The sequence below is a fragment of the Hemitrygon akajei genome, chromosome 9 (assembly GCF_048418815.1).
Source record: "Hemitrygon akajei chromosome 9, sHemAka1.3, whole genome shotgun sequence".
Classification (NCBI taxonomy): domain Eukaryota; kingdom Metazoa; phylum Chordata; class Chondrichthyes; order Myliobatiformes; family Dasyatidae; genus Hemitrygon; species Hemitrygon akajei.
In genome coordinates this window covers 136817258-136843284 of record NC_133132.1, presented here as the reverse complement: position 1 = coordinate 136843284, position 26027 = coordinate 136817258, and the positions used below count along the sequence as shown (strand labels likewise).

The following is a 26027-nucleotide window of genomic DNA, read 5'->3' as shown; positions in this document are numbered from 1 at the left end:
TTCATGGGTTGGTTCATTGCCCCTTCAGAAATCTGATGTGGAAGGGAAAAAAGTTGTTCCTAAAACATTGAGTGTGTGTACCTCCTCTCTGATGGCAGTATTAAGAAGAAATTATCTTCCGATTGACGGGGGTCCTCAATGATGGATACTACCTTTCTGAGGCATTGCCTTTTGAAGATACCCTCAATGCGGGGAAGGCTCATGCTGATGATGGAGTTGGTTTAGTTTGCAACACTCTGCAGTTCTTTTTCCAATCCTGTTTAGTGGCTCCTCCATTAGAAATGGTGATGCAATCAGTTAGAATGCTCTCCACAGTATATCAGTAGAAGTTTGTTAGAGCTTTTGGGGATATACCAAAGCTCCTCAAACTCCTAATGGAATATAGCCACTGACGTGCCTTCTTGATAATTGCATCAACATGTTGGGCCCAGAATAGATCTTCAGAGATACTGACACCCAGAAACCTAAAACTGCTCATCCTTTCCACTGTCGATCCCTTGATGAGGACTGGTGTGCATTCCTTCGATTTCTCCTTCCTGAAGTCCATAATCAATTTACTTGTCTTGCTGATGTTGAGTGCAAGGTTGTTGATGTGGCACCATGTGGTAAACCATGTATACCTGTCTGGACACACCCCTCCGCTGACTGCTCCTGTGGCTCCTCCCACAGACCCCTGTATAAAGGCGATTGGGGCACTGCTCCTCCCTCAGTCTTCAACATGGTCGTGCCCGTTTTCACTGTTAATAAAAGCGTATCATTTTGTACTCTACTTCCAGTCTCCTAGAGTTATTGATAGCGCATCACACCACTCAACCACCTATCCATCTCACTTCTGTACGCCTTCTCATCATGATCTTGGATTCTGTCAACAATAGTTGTGTCATCAAAATTCATAGAGATCTCCCTGGAATTTCCTGCCAGGACTATCTCGCCTAGAATGAAGTGGTCCAGTGCACACTCCCTACTCTTAGGAATGCGTGGTGAAGTCCATAAAGGAAACAGCATTCTCCAATTGCTGCAACAGTGCTGCTGATGCCATGCATTGCCACCTAAAAGGGCTGACTCAAGTAGTTGCAACACACTGCCAGCAACTATGAGAAATTCAGTTTAGAGATTTTCAGTAACGCCTGCTCTTTCTGAACCAAGCTGGTATTATAATGAAGGACTGTAACCATTGCTTTTTTAAAGTGTTCATTCAAATATTGTGATCTTTTGAACTTTTTAAAGTTGCAATAAGGAAATACAGGATGCTAGTTTGACAGCACCAAAATGGTGCAGTCAAATTTGTAGGCCAAACTTCTAGGTCAATGATTTTTGCAAGAATTTTTCTGAAGAAGTCTGAAATAGCAATGCTGTTTCATACTTTGCAGATGCTGCCTGACCTGTGAAGTGTCTTCAATGTTTTTTGTTTTACAGTAAAACATCATCTGCAGTAATTTGCTTTTAGATTCAAAGGCTATGTTAGGCCAACAACTAGCTGTAATGAAAGTAAAACAAAGAATTAAAAATGTAAATATTATTGTATCATATGTAGACGTTACTGTAAACAGAATGGCTACTAAGTGAAGATACAGTTTTATATTTGTACCTTCTGTCCTGCAAATGACACGAGAACAAAAGGATCGACTAAGTCTTTGTTTTCACCAATGAGTGCCTTTTTCATATTAGCCATTATGCTGGTGTTCATCTTTGGCAGTCCCTCTGCTTTGTAGATCTTGACATAATACCGAGCCCACTGCCTCTCTGAGGGCACTCCTTCGGGAAGCAGCAAGTTCCTATTGATAAATCAAAAATGTATGATAAAGTCACAAACTATCCAGGGTTAATAATGACCATGAATATTGTATTTTGGCTTCATCATTGCACCTCGAATATTTTACTTTGATTATTTCACTTTTAAGTCCATTGTTGCAGCGTGACAAATGTTGTCAGATTGGTCGAGACTAAGAGCAGATTGTAACTTGTGAGGATTATTAGGGGCAATGTACTGGCACACATAATACTGGGGAAATCACGATCCATTTCATGACATTAAGGTCACTTACAAAATGCACCACGAAACACTTCAATGCCATTGACTGTTGGTAAATCATGTGTCAAAACAAATTAAAAGTGAGCATGCTCAACAAAATTTTTGAAAGTTGCACAATATTAAAATGTAATACTTATTCAAGCATTTGAAAAGGCTCCTGATCACAAAAGTTGACTTTAATCTGACATTTAAAATGGCAATAAGACAATAATAGAATTATTTTATATTTTGTTGGGCCATAGATTATCAGAAAAAAATTCCCCATGATTATATTCTTAATAATATAACCTCTATATAAATTGTGCAGATCAGATAGCATTTTAGCATGCAAATTCTTTTCAAAATTCAAACAGAAATAAAGTGGTCAGATTAGAATTCCATTCTTTCTTGATGAGGCCAAGTGCTGCAGAGGAAATCATGTACATTGTTCGCTGTTTGGCCTGCTGAGTATTTCCATATTGACAAATAAAATTAGACATTCTCTGCATTGATAGAAATCACTTTTTTAAATTGAACCATAGTTTGTACATGCAACCCAATCATTTCATTTTTTATTTGAGAAAAAAGAGAAACATTAATTTTTAATTAATTTCAAATCATCTTAATAAAAGCCCTAAAAATCTTTCAAATTCTTAGGTAAAAATTCAATTTATTACCCTTCTATGTCATCCTCATCAGTCTCATTGGATTTATGTGGTGTCTTAATATTATCTCCTTTTCCAACCACAGCAATGTCACACTTTACGTAACCTTTCACCCCAGCAGTGATGTCACCAGGGTCGCAGAGTATTGCCCACTTATGGTGGAATTGATGTTCTGTTTAAACAAGAAAAGTTCACAGTAAGTTTGCAAAGCTGGTGATTCAAATCTTGAACATCTTGAATGCTGATTAAGGTGAATAAATATAATTAATATTTTAAGGTTACACTTTATATTGGGAGCTGATCGTCCAAGGTTACATATTGTAATTGGGAGCTGAATGTCCATGTTGTACCAGAGGGATAGGAAGGTAGGCAGAAGGGGTGGTATGGCTCTGCTGGTAAAGAATGGCATCAAATCATTAGAAAGATGTGATTTAGGATCGGAAGATGTTGAATCCTTGTGGGTTGAATTAAGAAACTGCAAGGGTAAAAGGACCTGATGGCAGTTATATATACAGGCCTGCAAAGAGTAGCTGGATGTGGATCACAGATTACAATGGGAAATAGAAAAGGCGTATCAGAAGGGCAATGTTATGATAGTCATGGGAGATTTCAAAATGGATGTCGGCTGGGAAAATTAGGTTGGTAATGGATCTCAAGACAGTGAGTACATTAAGTGCCTATGAAAATGCTTTTAAGAGCAGTTTGTCATCAAGCCTACTAGAGGATCAGCTATACTGGTTTAGGTGTTATGTCATGAACCGGAGATGATTAGGGAGCTTAAGGTAATAGAACCACTAGGAGGCAGTGATCACAATATGATTGAATTCAGCTTGAAATTTGATAGGGAGAAAGGAAAGTCTGAATTAGCAGTATTTCAGTGTAGGAAAGGAAATTATAGTGGTTTGAGAGAGGAGTTGGCTAAAATAAATTGAAAGGAGATGCTGGCAGGGATGACAGCAGAGCAACAATGGTGTGAGCTTCTGGGGAAAATGAGGAAGGTGCAGGACAGATGAACTCCAAAAACGAAGAAATACTCAAATGGCAAAATAGTACAGCCGGGACTGACAAGAGAATTCAGCAAAAGAGAGCGCATACAACACAGCAAAAGTTAGAGAGAAGATAAAGGATTGGGAAGCTTTAAAAACGTACAAAGAACAACTAAAAGAGTCATTAGGTGGGAAAAGATGAAATATGAAAGCAAGCTAGCAAACAATATCAAAGTGGATAGTCAAAGCTTTTTCAAGTCTGTAAAAAATAAAAGAGATGAAAGTAGATATTGGATCGCTAGAAAATGAAGCTGGAGATAAAACAACGGGGGACAAGGAGATGGCAGATGAACTAAGTGAGTAGTTTGCATCAGTCTTTTCTGTGGAAGACAGTAGTAGTGTGCCAGATGTTGAAGGGTGTGAGAGAAGAGAGGTAAGTGCAGTTACTATTACAAGGGAGAAGGTGCTCAAAAAGCTGAAAGACCTAAGGGTACATAAGTCACCCGGACCAGATGAGCTGCACCCTCGGATTCTGAAAGAGGTAGTGGTAGAGATTGTGGAGGCATTAGTAATGATCTTTCAAAAATCATTGGACTCGAGCATGGTTGGTGCCAGAGGACTAGAAAATTGCAAACGTCACTCTATTATTTAAGAAAGGAGAGAGGCAGAAGAAAGTAAATTATAGACCAGTTAGCCTGACCTCAATGGCTGGGACGATGTTGGAGTCAATTGCTAAGGATGAGGTTATGGAGTACTTGGTGACACAGGACAAGATATGACAAAGTCAGCATGGTTTCCTTAAGGGAAAATCTACCTGATGAACCTGTTGGAATTCTTTGAGGAGATTACAAGTAGGATAGATGAAGAGGATATAGTGGATGATGCATATTTAGACTTGTGGAAAGCCTTCGACAAGGTGCCACACATGAGGCTGCTGACCAAGTTAAGATCCCATGGTATTACAGGAAAGTTACTAACATGGATAGAACATTGGCTGATTGGTAGGAGGCAGCAAGTAAGATTAAAAAGATCCTTTTCTGGTTGGCTGCCAGCGACTAGTGGTGTTCCGCAATGATTGGTGTTGGGATTGCTCCTTTTTATGCTGTATATCAATGATATAGATGATTGAATTGTTGGCTTTGTTGCCAAATTCGCAGATGATACAAAGATTGGTGAAGGGGCAGGTATTGTTGAGGAAACAGGTAGAATGCAAAAGGACTTAGATTAGGAGAATGGACAAGAAAGTGGCAAATGAAATACAATATTGGAAAATGCATGGTTATGCACGGTCATGCACTTTGGTAGAAGAAATAAATGTGCAGACTATTTTCTAAATGAGGAGAAAATCTTAAAATTTGAGATGCAAAGGGACTTAGGAGTCCTTGTGCAGAACAACCTAAAGGTTATCTTGCAGGTAAAGTCAGTGCAAAGGCACTGCAACGTTTGCATTCATTTCAGGAGGTCTAGAACACAAGATCAGGGATGTGGTGCTGAGGCTTTATAAGGCAATGGTGAGGCCTCACCTTGAGTATTGTGAATGTTTTTGGGTTTCTCATCTAAGAAAAGATGTGTTGGCTTTGGTGAGGGTTCAGCCGATGTTCACAAGGATGATTCTAGTAATGAATGGATTCCCATACAAGGAATGTTTGATAGTTCTGGGTCTGTATTCACTGGAATTTAGAAGAATGAAGGGGAATGAATGAAACTTCCGAATGTTGAAAGGCCGAGACGTAGTAGATGTGGAAAGGATGTTTCCATTGGTGGGGTAGTCTAGAACAAGAGGGGACAGCCTCAGGATAGAGGGGCATTCATTTAAAGCAGAGATGCAGAGAAATGTCTTTAACCAGAGGTTGGTCAATTTGTGGAATTTATTACCAAAGGCAGCTGTGTAGGCCAGGTTGTTGGGTGTGTTTAAGGCAGAGCTTGATAGGTTCTTGCTTGGACATGACATCAAAGGACATGGGGAGAAGGCTGGGGAGTGGGGCTGAGGAGGGGGAAAAATAAAATGATCAGCCACGATTGAATGGTGGAGCAGACTTGATAGGCCAAATGGCCTAATTCTTCTCCTATGTCTTATGGTCTTATTTGCAATGTGTCTTTTATTTATGTAAAAAACAAGATTGTATTTGTAGTTCAGCAGCCTAAAGCCAGTGCTATTAGTTTGGAAACAAACAAGTTACCATGTTGATATGAATCTAATTCACCATTTTCTCCAGTCGACAGAGTTGTTCAGTAAATAATAACTCTATAGTGAAGACATAGAAAATCCCTTTGAAGGATAATTCCATAATGGGGAGGGATGGGGTTTGCAAATAAAATGACAGATCTCAATGAAAGCATGTAGAATAAAGGAATATTGGGAAAAGGTTCAGAAAATTTTGTTTGAAGTTGTGTACAAATAGTACCATTATCCAATGGGGGCAGGAGGCATATTTGTGTGTTGTAGACTCCTTGTAATTCTGTGTGATTACCTGGTTGAGAGTAGATGGTTCCTACATCAAGTTTGAACACGCCTACCAATGTCCCACTTCGCAGGAGGTTTTTGGAATGTATTACCTGGGAAAGAAAGAAATCATTTTGATGAACATTCTTTATTCGGCCAAGCAATAAACATTGCTTATAATTAGAGTATAAAGTGAAGACACCGAGGTCTATATTTAAATTATGGCATTAAAAAGGAAAATTATTTAGTTTTACTAATATTATTGTTTCATTGCTTCCAGGATATTATATTTTTAATTTTGCATTGAATTGTTCCATGCACTACCTTTACATTCCATTTGAAGATTCTTGTTTACATGTAACAGACAACACACCAATTCAATATAACCAAAATACAATATGAGGCTCATATGCGATTTGCTTATCTGTGTAATAGATTTTTCCACTTGTTTCAAGCAGGCTTCAATTATACTGGTGCCTATGAAGAATGTGGTAATCTGCCTCAATGATTATTGTCCAGTAGCAGTTACATCTATGGTGATGAATTACTTTGAGAGGTTGGTGATGAAATATATCAACTCCTGCCTGAGAAGCAACTTGGATCTGCTCTAATTTACCTATCATCACCATTTCTTTGGCTATTTACTCAACTCTGGAACATTTGGACCGCAAAGATGCATACAGTGGATGTTCTTCATTGACGACAGCTCGGCATACAATACTATCAGCCCCACAAAACTGATCAACCGCCTTGTGTAAGTGGATCCTCAATCTTCTCACTTGCAGACCCAGTCAGTTCAGTTTGGCAACAACATCTCCTCCACAATCACCATCAGAACAGGTGCACCACAAGGCTGTGTGCTTAACCCCTGCTCTACTTACTTTACACTTATGACTGTGTAGCTGGGCACAGCTCTAAGGCCACATTTGAATTTGCTGCAGTGTTGTTGGTTGAAGCAAAAGTTGTGACAAGTCAGCATCTAGGAAGGAGAATGAAAATCTGGCTAAGGGATGCCACAGTATTAATCTCTCAATCAATGTCAGCAAGGTCAACGAGCTGATTATTGACTTCAGGAGGGGAAACTGGAGGCACATGAGGAGGGGATCAGAGGCGGAGAGGTTCAGCAACTTTAAATTCCTTGGTGTTATCCTTCCTGTCCTGCATCCAGCACTTAAGTGGCATTATGAAGAAAGCACCGCAGCACCTCTACTTTCCTAGAAGTTGCAAAAGTTTGGCATGTCATCTAAAACTTTGACAAACTTCTATAGATGTGTGGCAGAGAGTATATTGACTACTTGTATCATGTTCTTGTATGGAAACACCGATACTCTTGAACAGAAAAGCCTCCAAAAATGGTGGATACAGCCTAGTCTATCATGGGTAAAGCCCTCCCCACCATTGAGTACATCTACATGGAGCGCTGTTGCAGGAAAGCAGCATCCATCATCAAGGACCCATCATCCAGGCCATGCTTTCTTCTTACTGCTGCCATCAGGAATGTGGTACAGGAGCCTCAGGACCCACACCACTAGGTTCAGAAACGGTTGTTATCCTTCAACCATCAGTCTCTTGAACCAGAGTAGATAACTTCACTCAACTTCCCTCACCCCATCATTGAGCCGTTCCAACAATCTGTGGACTCACTTTCAAGGAGTCTTCATCTCATGTTAATCGATATGTATTCCTTATATATTTATTTGTTATTGTTATTATTTTTTTTCTGCAATTGCAGAAAATTCATTACTTGGATAATGAATTTACTTTGAACTTTGGCCTCCATCACACTAACTCTCCTCTACTGTGCTACAAGCCCAGGGCTAGGAGATTGCAGCTTATTACAACTGTATTTGAAATAAAATGATTGCTTTCCATATGTTATCTGCTTATAATTTATTGACTACATTTACAAAAATGAAATATTCATTACTCCCCAAGATAATTAATTAGAATTTAGGTTATTTTATTTAATTAAATTTTCTGGCAGATGCATCATCTCTGATTTGAAGGTATGTTTCCCATGAAGAAATGCTCATCTTAGAATGATTGTACTCAATTAAATCATGACCGATTTCAACAGAATTTGTTAGAAAATAGCTTTCCTAACATAACCTCTGAAGTATCTATTCTTCATAATAAAGTCATACCCTATTTATTTCTATGTAATAATCAAATCCTTGAATCATCGGATCCCACTGAAATAGCTTTCACTCAGCAAAGCCCATCTCAGACTCTGGCTTCTGAGGTGGATGCATTTGATTCATCTGTCAAGGTGGTCTTCGAGGATAATGACAGCTTTTGAATGTCAGTTGGAGATTTATGATGAATTAGCAGTGGGAAAATTTAACAAGTTTTCATTATTAAGGACCCCCATCACCCAAAACATGCCCTCTTCTCATTGTTACCATCAGGAAGGAGGTACAGAAGCCTGAAGACACACCATTAACGACTCAAGAACAGCTTTTCCCCCATTACCATCTGATTTCTAAATGGACATCGAACCCATGAACACTATCTCACCTTTTTATTATTTGTTTTTTTTTCTACTTTATATGATAAATATAGAAAAAAATCAACCAATTACAGTAAGCATGTGTGTGTGTATATACACACACATACAGTTACTGTAACTGATTTATTTTTTTCTGTATTTATCACTTATTGCATTTTACTGCTGTCGCTATGTTAACAAATTTCACAACATATGCTGGTGATATCAAAGATCATTCTCATTCTGATTCCGCTATCACAACAAACTTAGGAAGGATCTTTTAAGGTAATAATTAATTCTTCTGCAATATATTGTGCTGTGTTTAGGAGCTTCCTGTAACCCCACCCTCAGCTGGCTACACCATTGTAAAATCAATGGGAGCTATTTATCACATCAATACAAGAGCATCAGATCTTGGAAAAGTTTATAATTAATGTTTTACCAGTTTGATTTTGGAAAGGTCTTATATATGCAAATTTCTATACAGAACAAGTAGTATGTTGTTATAATATATAAGCGTTCTTACCGAGAGTTTGACTATTTTATCAAACATGACATCTGGAGACACATGGAAGTCAAAGACGAAGTACTGAATGCAGAAACAAAAGGATAATGTTATTAAATATCCATCTGGTATTCACTGAACATTAGAAAGAATATCTGTGATATGGTTATAATTAGTTATAATTAGTCAACTTTAGCTATCATTAAGGATAAAGGGGTGAGCAAGGTCAAGTTTAAGTTTATTGTCATTCAACCATACACGTGTACAGATAAACAAAATGGTGTTCACTGATGACATTGAGTCCATGTACGTAGGGTGCTTGTGAAGACCTGAATTGGAGTGCAACCGTGAGATAATGTGGTGCCAGAAGGATAACTTTAACACACAATGTAAGGGACTTGTATGATATAGCAAGTTAAATTAACACTCATCTAATTTCAGAAACTCTCTTCTCTTTTATGCAAGACAGTACACACACACACACACCCCAAATAGATTTCCCATATGCCAGCTGATGCTCTTTAATCAATCTTTCTGAATTCCTGCAATTGTAATTTGTAGATTAAGTATCCCAGATAATTTCTAGAATCTGTTGCTTCCCTCACAGTACCATTGTTGATGGGAAGTCATCCTCAAACAAGATCTGTTACGTTCTACTGCAAATATAACTGGTTTTCTGTGGTTCTGGAACAAAGTGTGCATTGTCTTGGGAGACTGGGACATTCAAAATTGTGATATAATGAGCTGTGTTATCTCAAGTTTGTACTCTTTTATAAATGAACAAAATTGGTTAAACTGCAATACATCTTATCATTTAAAATCTATTCCAGATGGATCCCTGCTAAAAATATTTAAAATAAAATTAAAGTCACTTCTGAAGTAAAAACATTTAGCTCATAAAACAGCTCAGATACTTGACTTAGCCATATATTCTACCATCAATTTTATACACTTGGTAATCAATAATATTAAAATAAAAGTAATTTTTTTCTACAAGATAGACCAGTGAAAGAATGCAACAATGGAAGAACACTATTCATACTCAAGAATTTTCTGTTAATTTAGTAGACACATTTGTGAAAAATTTAATCTGTTGATGGGCTTCATTATATTTCAGTAACATCAGTACCCCCTGCTACAGGATTATTTGTTTGCTGGAATTATTTGAAGTAACATTTTGTTAACCTTTGAAAGTAGATCAAGTTAATATAGTAAATGACATATTTTGCCCACAGAATTGTATCTTAAATTCATTTTCTAAAGAAATGTTAAACTAAAATATGCATTCTTATTATTAAACAAATTAAAAAGCTCTATCAAATGCTTAGTGGGGATTTACTTTAGAAACTGTGAAGTGGAATCAAGTGCTTGCATGGGTTACTATTTCATGAGTTATGCGAGGACAAGTGACTGAAGAAATAGCAAGCAAAAATACTTCACCTCATTGTAGTAGGGACTATTTGTTGACTCCTTCATGCTTGTATATTTCTTCTCATCTCCAATCTCAACACAAACCACTGGATCCATGTTCAATCCCACTAGCTGCCTTGCTTCAATGATTGTAATACTCACCTAAAGTAAGAAAATAATGTCAATACAATAGCACCTAAAATCATTTTGGTACTTTGTAAAAAAGTGAGGCAAACTGCTAAAGAAACATGGCTAACTTCAGCTAGGTTGAAAACGGTCCCAAAACCATTCAAAGTGTCGTGCACCATTATCAGTTCATAGTTTCTGTTTCTAATTTCAATTAGGAAAATATTTTTGCATTCTTTTACATATGAAATACTCTCAAACCAGGACAATAGACTAGGTTTGATATTTATTTTGAATATAATGAATTGTTCAGCAGATGGTTCTGACAAATAGTATCTATCCTGGGTTATTAAATCAGTTACTTTTTCCATAGATGCCATCTGACCTTCCAAATGTATTCTTGCATGCTTTGGCTAGTTTTGTTTGATAACCATACCAATCCTCTTGTGAAGATTGAACTGGACCTAATGCACGATGACAGAAATATTTTATTCTCCAGCATCTTGTTGCTATTAAAAAACAGTGAGCCAATGAACTGCCAAAGACTTGTTGCTGGAGGTGAATTGCTTATGCTTGTCACTTACTTAAATGGTTAAATACAAATTGAACTTTTGCCAAATTACTCAAATTAATGCTGCCTAATGTTGCTCTGCTTCTAAAGAGGGATATAAAATCTTTTGTTCGTAGACCAAGAAAATTCTTCCAAATCTAACTGTCAAAGACCTCGAATGATTCTGAATCAAAAATTCAGCCAGCAGAAGTGACATTCAAGTCCAAGTTTAATTGCCATTCAACCAGACATGAATACCCATGAATACAGCCAAACAAAACATTACTCTGGGATCAAGGTGAAAAGCACAGTTTGACCAGTCACACGCAGCACAAGGCACGTATTTCGCATGAATGATATCAGTAAAATACATTCGAAGATCCTGAGTCCATGAATGGGGTTGCTGCTGAACACAATATATCTTGTCTTCTGCTGAACGAACACTGGGGGGGGCAGCACCATCTCCAGCTTGGGTGCTGTGCCACACCACGTCCGGTGCGACACTAATGCCTCTCTCCTGGGCGGCTGTAAACAGGTGATCTTGCAGCTTGAGGCCTATTCCTCACCACAATGGAGGCCACACAGCCCCCTCCCCACCATCTGCCATTAAATCAGTGAATTGGACTGTGGCATTCCATATTAACAATGCCTAATAGGGTCTTGCGATAACAAGAAACGTGACTAAGGTGATAACTTGCTGTTAAACTACACTCAGCCTTGGTGCACCAACTCCTCTGATGCCTCTCTGATGCAGGGAGCAGCTTGATCCACACAAAGTCCGGCTCCTTCAGTTTCTCCGCCAATGGCTAACGCACTGATGGGGTGGACCTGCAGTACTTTAAGTTCTTAATTTTTGAGTAGGGCTTTGTGATAATCAAAAATACATTTAAAAAGAATAATAACACCATTGTTTGACTCCATAGACGTCACTGTGATTGAATGTGCCTCCATCTTACTGCGAGGACAAATGCAGCATATTCAAATTCATTCATCTGATTCCATGAAGCCTTCTATATCAGTGCACAGTTGGCAAATCACAGACAGGGACTGAGAAGTGAATTTAGGCATTCAGCATTTACTGGAAGATAGTAAATACCATAAAGTAGCCTTATGACTATTGAAAACTCCATTGTCCACTAGCAGCGTTACGGTTATAACAATATCACTGGTGGATCATTGTCCTTTATTTTCTTCTTCAGTTCGAACAAAATTTTGTGTTGCTATGTGTCTCCCTATGCCCAATTTGAACAGATGTAACTCTGCAACATTGGCTTGCACTGCTATCCTGTTATGCTGGCACACAAATGTTGTTTGGCTGTTGATTTACACAGTGCAACTTCACTTGTTATTGGCATACCATTCTGATAATGTTGCATCATGTACTGTGCTTTATCTCACAGCACAGTCCGTGTCAAATTCACAGCAGAAAACCAGCTATAACTTTCCACTGAGATAAATGGTCATACTGTTCCTTTTTTGAAGTGTATAAATGATCATATTTAGCAGTTTTTTCTTATTTTAAATTTTATTATGCATTCACAATAGATTTGACTATTTCATAAAACATGTTTACATTAGCAAACTTTTTAGAAAGTGCAGTGACTGGAAGACAGGTTACATTCATAAATTTGCTTAACCATAAAAACATGCATTTGATTTAAAAAGCCAAAGAAACTTAACAAGTTCTCCTGTAATTATATCATAGATACTGTTGTTATATGGATCCAGTGGGAATATATTGAATTTCATAAAATTACTAAATTACTGATCATGTTTATTATTGTTTGGTACTATGACAAAACTGTCATATCGAGAACTGATGTGATATACTTTCATGTTAATTAAATACAAAGTGAACACTGTATAGCTCATTTAAAATTATTTTAATGACATCTGTTGGAAGCATGCCTGCCTTTATTAAAGCCCTGTGAAATGAAAACAAATGTTGAAAGCATATGTTCCTAAAACCTAGATTAATTGCATAATGTTTAAATCAAATGTCTTTTTGCAGTGTTGGAATATTGCACTAGATTGAGCTATAACATCAATTCATCAACAATATTCTCTATTAAACATTATAAAATATTTGTATCTTATTAACCATGTAGATCACCCCATACTGAAACTCCTTTCTCTACTATCTCTAACTGGTAGGTACTGTGGTAACTGCACAATCTAGTATCCACCTGCTACCAGTTTTGTCCATAGATTTTTGATTTTATTGTCCCTTTTACTGTACAGTTGGTGACAATCCAGCCATAAATGTCCCTGCTAAGTACAAAAGGACATCAAATGTCATCACTTTGGTGACCGAACTTCAATCCTCAGATTCGCAAAAGGTGTGGATGGCAATATGTTTCATCTTCACTGTCCTATCAGTTTGTCTTGTTGTAAATTAATACTTTGATTTACCTGATCCAAGCTATTTAATATTTTAAGCATTTAATTAGCTACCTTCTACCTGAGCTACAGAAACAGAATTATTTATAACCTCTGTGAATGTTCAAGCCTCTTCATACAGTAGCAAACTCTTTCTTTTTCCTTTGCTGTTGTACAGAAACCAGCACAATGTAGTAAGTCAAATGCATTTTGCTGAAAAGCTAAATGACTTCACAAATTTAGCAAAAGCCTTCTATTTCCCATGACTATGATGAATAATAGAAGCTGGTTTGTGGCTAATGCCCATCACCAGGAGAACGAAAGGATGATTGCATCAATCATACTTCATGAAAAAGATTTTAAAATAACTTCCTATATTCAAAAACACTACTCCGAAATAAATCTCTGAATTTTACCAATACAGTATCAGTATATTATGGCTTTGATGCTCATTACTTTATCTAGTGCAGTATTTTACATTTCCTCCTCCAACTCCTGTCACTCTATTATCTGAAAATTAGAATTTGTATTGTATGCTTCAAGCATTTTAAGTATTCCCACTCTTTTCTCTATTAACAGAAGTCTTTTGTCATTGTATCAGAATGTTTTGTTGGGGGGGGGGAGGAAGAAAAACAATATCCTTTTTGTCTTAGTGCAGCTGCAGTCATTGTCTGAGACAGTTGACAATGACATCAGAGCACTGTAATTGCACAATGTTGTGCAAAGATGAGTAATGCAGAATAAAACACAAAAGAAAATAGAACAATAATCTAGGGCACACTCTCCTATTTCAGGAATACACGAGAATGGACAATGATAATGAATTAAATCATAATCTTATGCTTTATGAGTTTATGTACAGCCAGAGTAAACCATTGATAACTGTGTTGATTTGTTGGCCAAGTTAGACTGAATGACCTCCAATTGCTTCAATGTAATCGCATGAGATTTTTTTTCCCACTCCATTTGGGTGAAGTGGTTAAGAAGGTTTGAGCTTGGTGTCTGGTGGAACTGAGTTATCAATTTCAGTCCATCATAATCAGCATTAAGGTCTCTTTCAATCTCAGAGATATCTTTTGAGAAAAGCTATAGTTTGCTCTGAAAAATGAAGGTAGAATCTTCTACAATAAAATAAAAATGATCAAGCAGAAGTAACAGATTAATACTAAAATAAGGAGCATTGGTGCAATTGAGAGATATATAAAATCACACTTGACAATGTAAATTACATTAGTAATAAAAGTACTAAGTACACTAGCAGTTCTCTAGTACTATACCAAAGAGAACTGTTTCAACAAACAATATTGGACTCAGAGTAATACGATTGCTACAGAAAGTCTTTTTGAAATAGTATTGAAACAAAACCGGCCAATTTCTCTAATGTGTCAAATTATTCAGCTTCACAGACCTTCCAACCAGTCCAATGTACTAAAGAAAGAGAGAAAGCAGTCCTCTGGAACTTACTTGGTAATCTTGAGGTCTGCCTGCACTGGGTTCCATTTTGATGTCAGGCTTTGATCTGTAAATAAATACATTTTTTTCAAGAGGAGTCAGGAACAATAATGTTGTTTGATGCACTTTTTTTTGTAAAATAGATAAACTGAGACTTTGGTTAAGAGGTAATCCATTTGACATCACTATTTATATGAGAATAGCGCAGAATGTTTGGCTTTGGATATGTTGACGTGTTTGCATACATGTCCTAACGAAGTCCATTAGAAAATTAGTCCAAGTACTCTCTGGTTTGAATCTTTTTAACATAGATGTCAATTCCCCCCCATCATATTTTGCCCATATAGTGACATCGTCAACATGTGCAGAATTTATAGCTTAGTTAATGGCAGAAATGGATCAAAGATTTATAGTTTATGACCAGACCAACAATAAGTTCAATAAGCAGTTCATCACGCTAACAACAATTAAATCTCACAGTTCAAAATGTCCTTGGGTATATCCTTTGTAAATGTTGAAAATGTTGCTATTTTATATAACTGGTGCTATGAAGTACGGGTAATCACTGCCATCCACATACCCCTTAATGCCACTGACATGGGGCTTGAGATTGCATAGCCCATTACACCACCCCCTCCCAGGCTCTCACTTTTCACAGTCCCTCCCATCCACTTGACATCTCCATGGTAGAATGAATGGAGAGATCTTTTTGAGAGTGCTTTTCTATTTCCATGGCAAGCTCATACATAGAGTAGTACAATAAATATCATCACTTCTGCCTATACCATGAGCAGTAGCTCATGTACATATCTGGCTTTAGTATGTCTTCAGGGTGTAAAACACAATTTTTTTTAAAAGCAAAGATGTGCAGATTTCATGATTTTTAGTGACTTCAGATTTAGCACTAGAGGTAACCATAGCAGACGGTTATCGTACCATAAGCAGGCAAAATCCATTTTCCAGACTGTAACATGTAGAACTTAGAGCAATGGATTACAACTTGTATAAACCCCTACAACTTAGTACAATTATTTCATGCCCTCACCCCCTTTCCGGTTGCTTAAGGCATCACCTTGTGTAATAGCTGTCCTTTTGTTCGACATTTCTTATTCCAATTTGGCTCCAAGCATCACGTTAATCTTTTTCTTTGTTATTTTCATAATTCCATGGGTGCTGCCTCCTGTTCTGGTACCAATCTAATTAAATCACTCATGAAGTATTCCATTTCTATCTGAACTTCATGTGGCCAATCTCTAGTTCATCTCTCCTCTTCCTGGACCCTCATCTTACTGAACCCACTGCAATTTGCCCATTGCCACAATAGGTGTACAGTAGATGCAATCTCCCTGGCCTTGGATCACCTGGACAATTGCAATACTTGCATCAGGCAGCTGTTTCTTGACTACAGCTCAGCGGTGAAAACAATCATACCCTCAGTACTAATCAAAAAGCTCCAAAACCTGGGACATTGTACCTCCCTCTGCAACTGGATCATTGACTTCTTCATTGGAAGACCACAGTCTGTGCAGATTGGAAATAACTTCTCCTCCTCACTGACAATCAGCACTGGTGCACCTTAATGATGTCTACTTAGCCCATTGCTCTATTCTCTCTACACCCATGACTGTGTGGCTAGGCACAGCTCAAATGCCATCTATAAATTTGCCGATGGCACAACGAATGTTGGCAGAAAAGATATACAGGAGTGAGATAGATCAACTGGTTGATTGGTGTCACAACACCAACCTTGTACTCAATTAAGGCCAAGAAATTAATTGTGGACTTCAGGAAGGCTAAGTCGAGGGAAGGCACACCTATCCTCATCAGGGATCAGAAATAAAAAGTGTGAGCAGTTTCAAGTTCTTGGGTATCAACATCTCTGAGGATTTATCCTGGGCCCAACATATCGATGCAATTACAAAGAAGGCATGACAGTGTCTATAGTTCATTAGGAGTTTGAGGAGAATTGGCTCGTCACCAAAGACACTGCAGATGTACTGTAGAGAGCAATCTAACTGGTTGCATCACCATCTTTTATGGAGAGGCCACAGCACAGGATCGGAAAAAGCTGCAGAACGTTGTAAATTCAGTCGGCTCCATCATGGGCACAGGATACCTTCAAAAGGTGAAGCCTCAAAAAAGTGGCATGCATCATTAAGGACCCCCATCACCCAGGACATGGGCTCTTCTCATTGTTACCATCAAGCAGGAGGTACAGGAGTCTGAAGGCACACACTCAACTTTTCAGGAACAGATTATTCCCCTCTGTCATCAGATTTTTGAATGCACAGTGAACCCTGTACGCTTCCTTGAGTCCTGAAGAAGGGTCTCGGCCTGAAATGTCGACTGTTTACTCTTTTCCATAGTTGCTGCCGGGCCTGCCGAGTTCCTCCAGCACTTTGAGTGTTTTGCTTGGATTTTGCAGCATCTGCAGGTTTTCTCTTGTTTGTGACTGAACACTTCCTCAGTTTTTCCGCTGTTTTTGCACTACTTATTTAATTTATTTTATATTTTTCTTTTTGTAATTTGTAGCTTTTATTATTATGTATTGCAATATGCTGCTGCTGTAAAACAACACATTTCACAGCATATGCCAGAGATTTTAAACCTGATGCTGAAATCTCTCTCATTTTCTTCATTTTTGCAGTATTTGTTCTGAAGCCTCTATGTTGAGGTTTCAGGAATTTACCATTAACCTTGAAAAATTCTCTTGACAATATGTAAGGTTCACGTCTGTTCCATTTCTGAGATTACCATTTGCCCTTTTTTGTACCACTTTGTCTTTATCTTCTATAATTCACATCTATCAGGTTTCATTACCATTTACAGCATGGTGTCTGCCTCTTTTGTGAGGAGCGGATTCTTCTGGGTTATTCCCACTTCTTATTGGTCACAGCTTCCATTTGATAGACTTAGTTCACATTAGTTCACATCATGTTTTAGTATGCCACAATCCTAAAACAAGGTGTAATCTGTCTTTGCCCAAACCAAACACAGATTTGGCAACTTCCTGCATTTGAATAATAATAATAATAATGTGTAATTTTCTGAGGTGCTCCCTAATCTACCTTTTCCTTTCTGGTTCTTTGAATTAGCCAAGGTTAGCCATTTTCCCAGGACAGCTCCCGAGCAGCCAGGGATAAAAAGATGTTGTCAACCTAGTTGATAAATTGGCTTTCCTATTGCTGTGAGCAACTAGGGGGAAAATATCATAGTTGCACTAAAATACATCTTGCTTGATGGGATATTTTAAAATACTTAATTGCTTGAATTAAATTCTGAGGCTATAAAGGTGGGATCAGAATTCACGCCTTCAGATCAATAGTCCAGGTTTTGAGGCGATATGACAGTAACTGAATCAGAACGCCTCTTTACGTGAGCTGTGATCTTTTTGACTGGAGGAGGCATATGACTGACTTCTGCTTCAGATTCTTTCTGTAAGCCCTGCCCCTGATGCTGAAAAGCATCACACAAAGCCAAGTGGTCTCTGACATCCTCCCCTGGGGTCATGCCCAGAAGGCCACGACAACCTTGGATATCCTACCAAGGTATTCAAATAGATTTTAATAATTTACAAAAGTTATAAAAATAATTGAAACATTAAAATACTGAAAAATGACTAAAATTATTAGAGCAAGGTAAATTATATCAATAATTTATCTGTGCTTTTAAAAAAAATTTTACAAAGGGTTACAGCCATCAATTCAAATGTCAAAATCAAGCAGCTCTGGTTTGAAGCTGAGGGTCAGATGTAATTGCTCTCCTGTCTCTCTTGCTAAAGACTGAATAGTCAGTTATCAGAATGGTCAGTTAACAGTTAGCATGATCTTTTTAGGACTCTGCAGTCCTCCGACTGAGCTAATCAGTTTCACACTCTAGCTAATCTTCCCGCAGTTTCAAACTGATCTTTTCCTGAAGTCCCTCCTACTTTCTGTTAGTGAATTTTCACAGGCTTGCTCTGCTGATTTCAATCCTTTCAGTTTTTTATAGCACACCTTGATTTAGATTGTTCACGACTCTTTTCCCTCATTCCTGTCTTTTCATTGCCAAATTTAAATTGTCTTTATTGAGCATTCAATAGCTGAATTTCCTCTTCCCAGCACTGTTAAAACAATTGGCTCTGGGCTGTTAAACTTATTGAAACAGTTCTTCCTCATATTGATGGCAGGCAACCCCTGATTTTTATCTGCAGCTTCCTTTCCACTTTGATGTGATTAATCCAAACAAGGGAGAAATCTCTCTGAGACCCTCTCTCACTGCTCCCCCGTGTTGCCTCTACTGCTTTCTGACTCTTTGACCACATTCTTAGCAAGACTTACTCACTGCTTGCTTGTCATCATGTTCCCCTTCTCAGACTACCCATCATCTCAGAATCCATCCTCACTACTCCCTTTCTCCTCTCTATGCTGCACACCTCACCACTCACAGACATGACCTAGAATGTTGACAATTCCTTTCCTCCCACAGATACTGCTTGGCCTGCTGAGTTCTTCCAGCAGATTGCTTGTTGCAGTTGATATTTCAGTTTCTGTTCCAGAGTCTGCTGAAAGATAGCCTGTCACCTTTTTTAAAAAAATATAAATATCATCAGAACATACTGGAAAGTTTTAACATTTCAGGTAGAATCTGTGGAAAGAGAAATGGTTTCTCATTACTGAGAGCCTTCTTCATTACTGGGAAAGAGAATTCATTCAGGTAGCAGAGAAGGTGGGGGAGTGTTATGGGGGTTATATCTGACAGGGTATGACATGATAACATAATATGGCGGTCAAGGTGCACTTAAAATCTCATTCAGCAGCTGATACAAACAGAAAAAAGTGAAAATGATCTAAACTTGGAGAATATCGCCAGGTAACCAGCCTTGTTCCTCAAACTTGCATGTGAAGACCGGTGAGGCAGAGGGGAAGGACCTAGGGAGCTGCTTTTTTTCCCCTCTCTGTTTAGGACGTGAGAAGCTGAGAACTGTCATTCTGTAAATAGATGAGATGCACAATGTTTGAGGGAAAGAAGTAAGAAGTATCTTTGTGGAAAAATCTATTATCAGCACAATGTGACAGGTGGAGGCATTGAGAGAATGGAATAGAATCCTTGCAAGAAGCAGAGTGGGAGTAAGTTAAGTAGGTAGCTGTCTGTATTCTTTGTTCCATCCATCTCCCTCTCACTCTACTTTGCTACTGAGAATAACTTGTTTTTCCTTTCACAGTTCTGATGAAGAATTCTAGACCTAAAGTATTAACTGCGTTTCTTTCTACAGGTGCTGATCTGTTCAGTGTTTCCAGTGCTTTATCTTTTTACTTCATATTTTAAGCATTTGCACTTCATTAGATTTTTAAAATTATGTTAACACTTAGATTCTTTTAAATTTTTTTATTTTCAATATTTATTGTTCCTCTTGGCACTCAACTGAATAATGGTCTCCATTCAACAAGGCACCTCAGACAACAAGTTCAACAACGTAGTTGATCTGTAATGCTAAATTCTGCTTTGTGAACCAAGTACCTGAATACTGAAGGTTTCCTGTGCCCAAGTAAATTTTTATGTGTTTCTCTTCAGATCCTGATCTTTCAAATTTCATAGCGCAAAAGGAGTCATGCCTTAGACTTTAGCAAATGTAAAATTAATGAATCACAGCAGCTACCAGAAAGTAGCATTTAACTTGTATGGTTTTGCAGTTATGATTAAGATTTACTGCACACTTGTGGACTAGAACCCATTTCTATGCATGAAGCTTCAATACATTAGTGGTAATATATGTGCCATCAATTGAGCCTTTCTCTCTGCAAAATCTCGCCAATGCTGTCTTTGGTTGCTGCTAATTTCCATGAGGGTATTGGCCATCTGCTACCCAGCATCTGTAAGGTGTGACTCTGCTTTACAGTGTGAATGCTGGGTTAGATATTATTTGCAATATCTTGTTAATGTCTCAGTGTGGAATCAACCTGTTTTCTTCCAACTCAACTGTCAGAAAAAAAGGGAAGGCTTAGGATCCTACATGGGTTTTCAGATGTTTTTGAATGGAATGGGAATGATGAAGGAGGCAACACTTGAGTCCACCTCCTCATCCAGCCAGGATAATAGCAACAAACTGGCAAAGGCCCATATTTCTGTTGTCCTTTGAACCACAAGGAATCTATTTGCAAAACTAGTGGCTGCAAATGTGCAGTTACCTTTTGTTTGAAACATTGGTAGTGACTGCAGTGACGGATGCCAGTGAGATGGAGTCAGGGTCCATTCCTCTAAACCGTTTGCCTTTTCTGTCCAGGTCTTCTGTTTCAAGAACAGCAGGTTCATCTGGAAGGATTAAATGAGTTTCTTAAATGGATCCAGAATTGTTTACTTTACTTAATCAAGTACAATTACTGAAATAATGTTTCCTTCATAGATCAGCATTCCATAACATCCAGCCAGATTTCAATGTCATAATATCTATGACATTTGAAATTATTTATGGAAAGGTTGGCACATTAATATTAAGTGAGGAGCAAATGAGTAGTTTAATACTAACATTCAAACATCTTGGTGTGAGTTGTATCACTTCACTATTAAATTTGTAAAAAAATACCTTGCAGTATTCCTCATTACTTACAGCCAATAAAAAATAAATTTGCCACAGGCAGTTGAATCATATCATGTAGAAGTAATATTTTAATATGATGATTGTAAATTTCTTGAAAAATAACCTCCTAAATTGAAAATTAGTTCTCACAAGTTTGAAGCATCATTCAATAACACAAGTAAATAAGAGCAGAAGCAGGTAACATGGCTTCTCAAGCCTGCCCCACCATTCCACACATGCATGGCTAATTTACGCTGCTCTCAACTCCTCTTCTGTTTCAACTTCTCATAGCACTCAATTCCACAATCTTTCAAAAAATATTTCCTTCCACCTTAAATACTTTTAATGATCTAGCTGCCACAACTAAGAATTCTAGAAATTCACCATCTTTCGTGAAAAGACATTTTAACACATACGGCTTTAGATTATTTTCTCCCTATCATTTAACAATATAATATCATTCTCTCACTAATGAAAATATTTGCCCTGTCATGCCTCTCTGGATTATATATGTCTCAATAAGATCACTCACCATTCTTCTAATCTCCAAACACTACAGACCCAACCTGTTTAGATTTTTATCTCAGGAATCAGATTAGTGAATCTCCTTTGGACTGTCTTCAAAGCTACTAAGTCTTCTTGTTAGGAGGGGACCAAAAACTGCATAATATTCCAGGTGTGTCTTCACTCACACCCTGTACAATTGTAACAAAACTCCCCTATTTTAAACTCTAATCGCTTTGCAATAAAATTCAATATATCATTTACCTTTTTAATTGCTTGCTTTACCTGGCTGCTAACCTCATGAAATTCATGAACCTAAATAAAAAGGCAGACAATGAACAATGATCTGCCTTTTGATTCCTCCTTTGGTTATTGGAACATCTGAAATGTTTAAATAAATACACACACACACACACACAGTGGTGCTAGAAAGTTTGTGAACCCTGTAGAATTTTCTCTATTTCTGCATAAAAATGACCTAAAATGTGATCAGATTTTCACACGTCCTAAAACTAGATAAAGAGAGCCCAATTAAATAAATAATACAAAACCATTATACTTGTTCACTTATTTATCTAGAAAAATGATCCAATATTAGATGTATTTGTTGGAAAAAGTATTTTAACCTTTGCTTTCAGTAACTCCTGTGACCCCCTTGTACAGCAATAACTTCAACTAAACGTTTCAAGTAACGTTTCTTCTAATCAGTCCTGTACAATGGGCTAGGAAGAATTTTAGACCATTCCTCCAGACAAAAATGTTTCAGTTCATCAATATTTCTGGGGTACCTTGCATGAACAGCCCTCTTCAGGTCATGCAACAGCATTTCAATTAGGTTAAGATCTGGACTCTGACTTGTTCATTTCAAAACACAGATTTTCTTCTTTTTGATTCCATTCTGTTGTTGATTCAACCTTGCGTTTTGGATCATTATCCTGTTGCATTTTCCAACTTCTATAAAGCTTCAAGTGATGGACCGCTACCATGACATTCTCCTGCAAAGTGTCTTGATACAATTTTAAATTCATCGTTCCCTCAACGATTGCAAGCTGTCCAGGCCCTGAGGCAGGAAAGCAGCCCCAAATCATGATGCTCCTTTCACCATGCTTCACAGTTGGGATGAGGTTTTGGTGTTGGTGTGCAGTGCCCTCTTTCCTCCAAACATAGCAGTGTGCACTTCTGCCAAGAAGTTCAACTTCTGTCTCATCTGTCCACAGAATATTGTGCCAGAAATGTTGTGGAACATCTAGATAGTCTTTGCAAACTTGAGACGTGCAGCAATGTTTTTTTTTGGAGAGCAGTGGTTTCCTTGTGGGGTCCTTGCATGAACACCATTGTTGTTCAGTGCTTTTCTTATACTGGACACTAAGATTTTAGCAAGTTCTGGAGATTTCTGCTGTTACCATTGAGTTCTTTCTCACTTTCTTCAGGATTGCACATTGTGCTCTTAGTGTGATCTTTTCAGGACACCCATTCCTAGGAGAGTAGCAACAGTACTGGATTTCCTTCATTAGGAGATAATTTCTCTTACTGTGGAATTATGAATTCTCAGATCTTTAGAAATGCTTTTGTAGCCTTTTCCAGTTTCACCTATCTTCACGTGTAGCTTCACCTGCATGTCTTCTTCTAAGGTCCTCTGAAAGCTGTTTTGATCGAGGCATGGTCCACATAAACAGATCTTCCCCGAGGAGCACAGACTCTGTCAATAGCCTGACATTGTGTGTCTTTTTTAAAGGGCAGGGCACCTCTACAACCCACATCTCAACTCATTGTTTGGAACACCTGACTTCAAATAGCTTTTGTCCCAGAGGTTCACATACTGTTTTGAACCTAGACTGTGATTGTTTAAATGGTGTACTCAGTAATGATGAGAAGTAGTACAATAGTTTGTATGTTATTAGTTTAGCCAGATTGTTTGTCTGTTACTGTGACTTAGATGATCAGACCTCATTTTATGAGTAATTAATGCAGAAAAGCATGTAATTGCAAAGGGTTCACAAACCTTTTCTTGCAACTGTATGTATATTCATTTCTGTTTCTTTTCTCCCTTAATCCATTTTCATCCTTTCTATTTCTTTTTCTGCACTTGATTTCCTATTCATGTTTCTTATCATAGTCGCTGCATTATTAATTTCACAGTTCTGCAACCTCTGTGCTTAATGTGATATATACATATGTGACTCTTCTATTTAAAATTTTCTAGCTCTTTACAGTGGCTTATGTCTGTTCCTGTTCCAGCATACAATCCTTACAAGAACTTCATCTACAATGTTGCTTTTTCATGCTTACACTCTTATTAGAACACTACTTACTTTCTTTACCTTAAGATAATAATTTATCTTTTGGGATGGGAGGAAGAATAATATTGCACTGAAGAAAAACATTAATTCAGCCTAGTGAGTCACTGCTACTGTGTGGACTCTGATGACAAGAAAGAAACATCAGTCCTGAAAAAAAAGGTAATGGGATGACTTTCTACCCAAAATAGCTAATCTGTATTATAACTTACTTAAATCATAGGTTTATCAATTCAAATATAGTGAAACATAAAACTAGAATTAAGTGGCAAAATTAAATCCTGTGCATAATGAAATACGGGATCTTTTCATAATCGTCCTCGTTGTGGTGAAATTTCTTTGGGTTCACCCACATTTTGTTGCTATCCAGGCTGATGTATTTCTCTCTTCCTCAGGTGTGCTGGAGGACCCTTATATGAAACATTACCTGCTTTTCTTTCCACAAATGCTGCCTGACCTGTTGAGTTTTTCTAGCATTTTCTGTCCTTGTTTCAAAATTCTTAGAGTACTAGGTGCAGGAAAAATGTTTCTCCAGAATGTGGAATAGAGGACCCGAAGGAACTGTAACAAGGGTTTGTCTGTTTAGAACATGCAGGCCTTTTTATGAGAAATTTCCTCTAGTGTTGTGACCCTTCAAAATTCCCAACATTGAGAGGTTACAGAGTTACACAGCATGGTAACAGACTCTTCAGCCCAACTCGTTCATGTGGATTGTGTTGCCATGTAAACTAATCCCATCTGGCTCACAGCCTCTAGACCTCTCCTATCCATGTACTCATCTAGATGGCCTCAAGCTCTATTTCCAGCAGTTTATTCCAAATATACACTACACTTTGAATAAATAGTCCCTGATGTCCCTTTTAAATCTCTCATCTCTGATGTTAAATCTACACCCTCATGTTGTAGCAACACCTCCTTGGGAAAAAAGATTATATGCTTTTGCTTTGTCCATGTCTCTAATCATCTTATATAGCTCTACCAGGCCAATCCTCAAACTCCCATGTTCCATGGAATAAAGTCTTAGTTGATGCAACCTCTCCTCATAATGCAGGCCTGTTTGTCCAGGCAACATCTTGGTATATTATTTTCTGCACTCATATTCTGTCTAGGTAGCGTCCAACCTGATAACATGAACATCGAACTTCTGGTAATTTTATCCTCCTCCCCGTTCCCTCTTCTTCAATTTCCCACTTTGGCTTCATACCACTTCTTACCTGCCTATAACTTCCCCTCTGGTGCCCCTCCTCCTTTCCTTTTTCCCATGATCCACTCTCCTCTGCCATCAGATTCCTTCTTCTCCAGCCCTTTGCCTTTTCCACCTATCACCTACTAGCTTTTTACTTCATCTTCCCTCCCCCAACCACCTGTCTTCACCTATCACCTTCTAGCTTGTCCTCCTTCCCCTCTCTCTTCCCCCACCACCTTATTCTGTCTTTTCCCCCCTTCCTATCCAGTCCTGATGAAGGATCTTGGCCCAAATTGTTGACTGTTCATTCATTTCCTCAGATGTTGCCTGGTCTGCTGAGTTCTTCCAGCATTTTGTGTGTGTTGTCCATTTACCAGCTCTGAGTCCATAGTCTACAACTGCACGTCCAGATGCTTCATAAATGCTTTGAATGCACCTGTCTCTTGCATCTTCACAGGCAGTGCATTTC

The 26027-nt window shown here is 38.0% G+C and overlaps 1 protein-coding gene across 10 annotated transcripts in view; it reads right to left on the bottom strand.

Moving 5' to 3' along the window:
* Positions 1-26027, bottom strand: part of otofa (otoferlin a) — a 360719-nt gene that overhangs the window by 97187 nt on the left and 237505 nt on the right. For all 10 annotated transcript variants that reach the window (XM_073057032.1, XM_073057034.1, XM_073057037.1 and 7 more), the window contains exons 8-14: positions 21183-21306; positions 15028-15082; positions 10539-10670; positions 9120-9182; positions 6134-6218; positions 2689-2848; positions 1589-1775 (exon numbers count right to left, since the gene is read on the bottom strand). In XM_073057032.1, coding sequence (XP_072913133.1) covers positions 1589-1775; positions 2689-2848; positions 6134-6218; positions 9120-9182; positions 10539-10670; positions 15028-15082; positions 21183-21306 — 806 coding nt within the window. The remainder of the gene's footprint in view (positions 1-1588; positions 1776-2688; positions 2849-6133; positions 6219-9119; positions 9183-10538; positions 10671-15027; positions 15083-21182; positions 21307-26027) is intronic.